This window comes from Cynara cardunculus, unplaced genomic scaffold, assembly GCF_001531365.2.
Source record: "Cynara cardunculus var. scolymus isolate 2C unplaced genomic scaffold, CcrdV1 Un_Scaffold_5953, whole genome shotgun sequence".
NCBI classification, from domain to species: domain Eukaryota; kingdom Viridiplantae; phylum Streptophyta; class Magnoliopsida; order Asterales; family Asteraceae; genus Cynara; species Cynara cardunculus.
The window spans coordinates 9,686-15,506 of record NW_020202686.1 but is presented as its reverse complement, the minus strand read 5'-3'; the positions used below and the strand labels follow the sequence as shown (position 1 = coordinate 15,506).

Here is a 5,821-nt window from a genome sequence, read left to right as displayed (position 1 = left end):
ATGTCGGATACGGAGCAGAAGGGCCTTCTTAAAAAATTGGATAGAGTTCTTGGGAATCTGAGTCTGCTGGCTTCCTTTCCTTCTGTGCATGCTTCATTCCTTCCTTATGGGCTTTCTGATCATTGCCCAGCTGTGGTTAATATTGATGTTCATTCCTCTTCCAAATCTTCCCTCCATGCTAAGCCTTTCAAATTCAACAATCACCTGTCTGACTCCCCTAATTTCCTTCCTCTTGTTAATAATGCCTGGTCTAGATATGTTGGAGGCTGCCATATGTTTTATGTGGTTTCTAAGCTTAAAGATGTTAAAAAAGGTCTTAGAAAGTTGAATATGGAACATGGCAATGTGTTTGAAAATGTGAAGAATCTCCGTGTTGAATTGAATATTGCTCAGACTTGTATGGATGCTGAACCGGAGAATGGAGAAGTTCATTTGGATAGGGCTGTCTATCTTAAACTGCTAAAAGATGCGTTAGTTGCTGAGGAAAAATTTCTGCGACAGAGATCAAAGATTCACTGGTTGAAAGAAGGTGATTCCAATACTGCCTACTTTCATAATGTTGTCAAGTCTAAGGTTAATAAAGGCAGGATTAATGAGGTTGAAGATTTGGAGGGTAATAGGTATGTGGGCCCGGATGTTGCGGAACAATTTGTCAAGCATTTTCAGTCTATTTTGGGCACTGAGGACTCTGTCAAGTCGATTGAGGATCCCTCTTCTTTATTCCAGAAAAGACTGTCGACTATATAGGCTGATGATATGGTCAGACATGTGACTGAAAAGGAAATTCGTGATGCAATTTTCGATATTGATGATACTAAAGCTCCTGGACCTGATGGCTTCTCTTCCTGTTTCTTTAAGAAAGCCTGGCATATTGTTGGTAAAGAAACTTGCAGGGCTATCCAGCAATTTTTTGATAATGGAAAGTTGCTTCATAAGGTGAATGCTACTGTAATTGCCCTTGTTCCTAAATCCCAATCTCCAAAAAGTGTTGCTGATTTTAGGCCGATAGCTTGCTGTAATGTGTTGTACAAATGTATCAGCAAGATCATTGTTAACAGGAATAAAAGCTCTCTTGATTATCTGGTGGATCCTAATCAGTCTGCCTTCATTCCGAATAGGCAGATTAGTGATAATATCCTTTTGGCCCAAGAGCTCATGCGGGGATATCACAGGCAGAGAGGAACTAGAAGGTGTGCGTTTAAAGTGGATATTCAGAAAGCCTACGATACGGTGAACTGGTCTTTCCTTGAAGTTGTTCTTAAATCTTTTGGTTTTCATCCTTGTATGATATGTTGGATTATGAAGTGTGTTAAAACTGCTGCCTTTACCATTCGTGTTAATGGAGATCATCATGGTTTCTTCCCGGGCATGAGGGGGCTCAGGCAGGGTGATCCACTGTCACCATACTTATTCACCCTTGTTATGGAAGTCCTTACTCTTATGGTCAAAAGAAAGGTTAAAGAAGAAGATAATTTCAAGTTTCACCCAAAATGTGAGAAACTGGGTCTTACTCACTTATGCTTCGCTGATGACCTGTTGATGTTTTGCCATGGGGATGTGGGATCTGTCAAGGTTCTCAAGGATGCTTTAATGGAATTTAGCAGTGTCTCTGGTCTGAAACCAAGTATGGGGAAAAGCACTTCTTACTTGGGCAATGTTGTGGGTAGCAATAGAACTGAAATATTGAAGATCCTGCCTTTCAAGCTGGGAATTCTACCTGTTAAGTATCTGGGAGTTCATCTTTTATCGTCTAAACTCTTTCATAAGGATTGTGTGGGCTTAATTGACAAGATTAAGGGAAGAGTCCTGGACTGGAAAAACAAATGGTTATCCTTTGCTGGAAGATTGCAGTTGATAAACTCGGTTCTTTCCTCTATAAGTGTTTATTGGGCGTCTTTATTCCTGCTACCTGTGTCTGTGGTGAAAGAAATTGAAAAGTTACTTAGAAGTTTCCTATGGAGTAGTGGGGAGGCTGTTAGAGGAAAGGCTAAAGTTGGCTGGAAAACTGTTTGTCATCCTAGAAATATGGGGGGACTGGGAGTTAAAGACCTGAAGAATTGGAATAAAGCCCTTTTAGCCAAGCAAATATGGAAAATTGTTGAAAATGGAGAATCATTATGGGTCAGATGGATTCATGCTTACAGACTGAAAGGAAGGAATTTTTGGGATGTGGGTGTGGTTCATGATGCTCCTTGGTTCTGGAGGAAAGCCATTGGAATTAGAAACATGTTTAGAACTCACATTATTCACGTTCTGGGTAATGGAAGATCCACCTCCTTGTGGTTTGACTCTTGGCACCCTGCTGGCCCCCTATGCTTGTATATATCCAAAAGAGAAATTTATGCTGCTAACCTGCAGCTAAATTTAAAAGTCAGTGATATGGTGTCTGATGGCCTATGGTTATGACCTCCTGCGATTTGGTGCAAGCATGGTTATATCCTCCAACAATTCATGCCTTGCTTGAAAGATGATGTGTGTGACAATCAGGTGGAAAGACAGAGGAGGCTCAACTGTTGATTTCAAGGTTGCTACTGTGTGGAGTGACCTGTTCATGAATTTTGAACTTGTGCCCTGGTCTAAATTGGTGTGGTTTAGCCATGGTGTTCCAAGACATGCCTTTATCCTATGGCTCGCCATATGGGAAAGGCTGCGAACTTTTGATAGACTTGCCAGTTGGAGAGTGACTGAAGAGAGGTTATGTGTTCTATGTAATGATGGAGTGGAGACTCACAGCCACCTATTTGTTGAATGCCAGTATGTTAATGAAGTTTGGAGATATCTTGCAGGGTTTTCTGGTATGTTTGACAAGATTCAAAGTTTGAAGGGAACTAATAATGCCTGGGTTGTATTGGTTCAGCAGTTATCTAATGGTCCTTTATGCAATTCTATATGGAGTATCATTCACAGACTTCTTCTTGCTGCTGTTGTGTACTTCATTTGGCAAGAAAGGAATCACAGAATTCATTCTGAAATGCACAGATCTGTTGAGTGCCTGTCTAAACAAATTTTGGATTTGATCAGATTGAAACTTTTGGGCCTAAAGTCAAAGATAATGAGCATGTGAGAAGGGCTGCCGAGATTTGGGGTTTGGGTTTTGAAAAAGGTGATTTCATTTATGTTGACAAGCCTTCTGTTTAATCCGGATGTGGAGTGTGTGGGGATGAGCGTTTCTTGGAGTATGGAGATGCTTACTGATGAGCTTCTCTTGGAGTATGGTCTTATTTGGTGGGCTTCTTGTCTTTTTCTTGCTGACGAGGGGTTAGAGAAATATTCAATATATGCTTATGAGAATCCTTGGGTTTGGGATCAAAGGGGGGGGCTTTGGGAAACACTTTGGGTTACAATGGGTTTTTACGGGGTGGACCGGGACAAAAAGATTACTTTCTACTAACATTTTTATGTGCAAGTACTTTGCCAGCTTGGTCTGGTTTTTTTTGGGGTATTGGGACTATTCTTTGGGATGATGTAATAAGGGGAAGCAGGGTAGAGGAGATAGGGTGTTGTTTGTTTTTGACTTGGCGATATAAGGAGGTTTATTCGGAGGTATGGATGGTTGCTGGGAGCCATTGCTATAAGGTGTACAGGGTTGAAGTCATGTGTTTGTGCATTATGTGGGTGAAAGGGGTGGGTTATAATTGGTATTTTGGAGTCACCAAATATAAAAGAAAAAAGCTTTTTGTTTTTCTTTTATGTTTGGTTTCGTTTCTTGGGTATTGGGGGTATAGGAGTCCCAGTTTTGTGGATAGAGGATGGTGGATGACTATGAACAAACCATCTTTTCCTGTGTACAGTTACAAAGCTACCCGTGCTGTCTTGCATGAGGTGATCAGGAAGATTTCTTTTGGCTTGTGGACAAATATGGATGTTGGAGGTCAACTCTGTTGGCTATATCTTCAGCCGATTATGATCATAAGATGGTGGTATAGTTTTCTTGTTTTGGTTCATACTTCAATCTGGATTTCTATGGATGATCTACCTACTGCTGCTTTTATGGCTTTACCTATCTCTGTTGGTATTCGGACTTCGCTTAGCCGTTTGTTCTTTCCCTCTTTTGACTTCTGCTATTTTTCATTCTCCCCCCTTTTTTGGTCTTGGGCCTCCAGTAGGTGGTTGATCTATGATCCTACCGCGATGGAGGACCCTGTCTCATATGTTTTGGTACACTGGCTGTTGATCTTTGATCTGGCTACCTATGTTACCACTATGGGACTGTTTTCTACTTTTGGGATTGATCTTTTTAATCTTGTTGCCTCTATGGGTCTGTTTTCTCATCTTGAGACTGATCCCTCCTTACCTATTGCTTTTGTCCTAATCACCTTTTTGTTTGAGTTTGGCCATTTGCACATCTGTTGGCTTTTTCTTGCCCTGTTCCATTTGTCCAAGATGTGGTCTAATGGTGTTATCTGTATGACCAGTGGGTGTATGTCTCAACCTGTCTGGTTTCTGGATACTGGTGATCTGTGTGTGAAACATGTAGCTTGGGAGGGTGATTTTGCTGGTGGTATATGGTCTATTGGTATATGGTCAAGTCTTTTGGGTGAACAATTGATGCAGCTAACCATCTATCCTATGCTGCATCACCTTGGAAGTTTACTCAAGACCAACAGACATTGCATAAAAATAAGATCTTTATTGATAATTGTTGAAGTTTGGTTTCCAATTGTTTGGATTCCAAATAATGATTACAGATGCAATTGGAGTATTCAATGTCAAAACTATTCTTTGTCTCTGTCTTCTTTTTCTGTGCTTTCTGGCCATCTGCTTGTCCTTCAATGTGTTGGCTTGGTGTGTATCCGGGATGTAATTGCGCAAAGTCGAAGGCTTTATGGTCTTCATGTCTGCTGGTCTGTGCTAGTTTTTCTTAACTTCTGGATGTGGATTCAATCCCATATTGCGCCTACTTTCGTTGTCTCTCCGTATAGATGGCTTGATCGTTCTCTTGGTCAACATAAATGGCTGATTCGAAACCCTAGAGGCAAGAAAGAAAGGGTTAATTTTTCTAAAATTCGCAATGGGTACAGTGTGCGACAGAATCTTTGGAATTGGAATGATGATGAGGAGAAATCGACTATGAAAAGGGCATTGTACGTTTCTTCTATTACCTGGCAATGGTGTCGATCTCTTCTGGATTCGAAGAGGATGATCTGGACTCGTATCTTGGATAAGGGTGATTGGATTGAAACCCTAGAATTTGCTGCCATTTTGATCGATTATCATGATATAGGGGATGGTGAAACTAAAATTGATTGGGGTAAGAAGATCGAGAGGCTTGTTCGATCTCAAATCATTGTTGGAAGTAGGCAGAGTCTTCGATTTGAATGCAGGTTCGCGACTTCTCCCTCTCGATGGGTGGCTTTTGATGTTGATCTGGACAAGATGATTATGCACAATGTGGGCGTTGAAGATCTGAACTGGGCTTGGACTACCAAATTGGACCTAAATGCTTTGGATGGTGATAGGCTTTGTCATGTTGGGCCTAATTGCTGCTGTTGGGATGCGCCAAGCTTATGGGTGTGCAAGAGTGTTGGGGATGATTGGAATTCAGTTGGGCTTTTTCTTGATGGCCCAAAAATTCGATGCTGGGCTTATTACAATCTTACCTTTTGTGATAGTTTTTTCATTTGGGTTTGTAGGTTCTTTAACCCCATTTTGGGTTTTAGAATTAGACCTTTACTTCGTGTGCTTCCTAAACATTTCCTTGGGATGCACTTATTGTTCCTTTTCCTTGGGGTATGCCCCTCGTAGTTGTATTCCTTTTATTTCTTGAATAAATTTTGACGGGGTTCCGTCCCCTTTACCCAAAAAAAAAACCCTAACCCCT

The 5,821-nt window shown here is 41.1% G+C and overlaps 1 protein-coding gene across 1 annotated transcript; it reads left to right on the top strand.

Moving 5' to 3' along the window:
* On the top strand, nt 1-747 carry LOC112504542. Its single transcript, XM_025108487.1, has one exon. The coding sequence runs from the start codon at nt 1-3 to the stop codon at nt 745-747; it is 747 nt and encodes a 248-aa protein (XP_024964255.1).
* The last annotated feature ends 5,074 nt before the right edge of the window (nt 748-5,821 follow it).

Bases quoted from the DNA above. Each gene is read 5' to 3' on its own strand.
- LOC112504542 (XM_025108487.1), top strand. From the start codon at position 1: ATGTCGGATACGGAGCAGAAGGGCCTTCTTAAAAAATTGGATAGAGTT.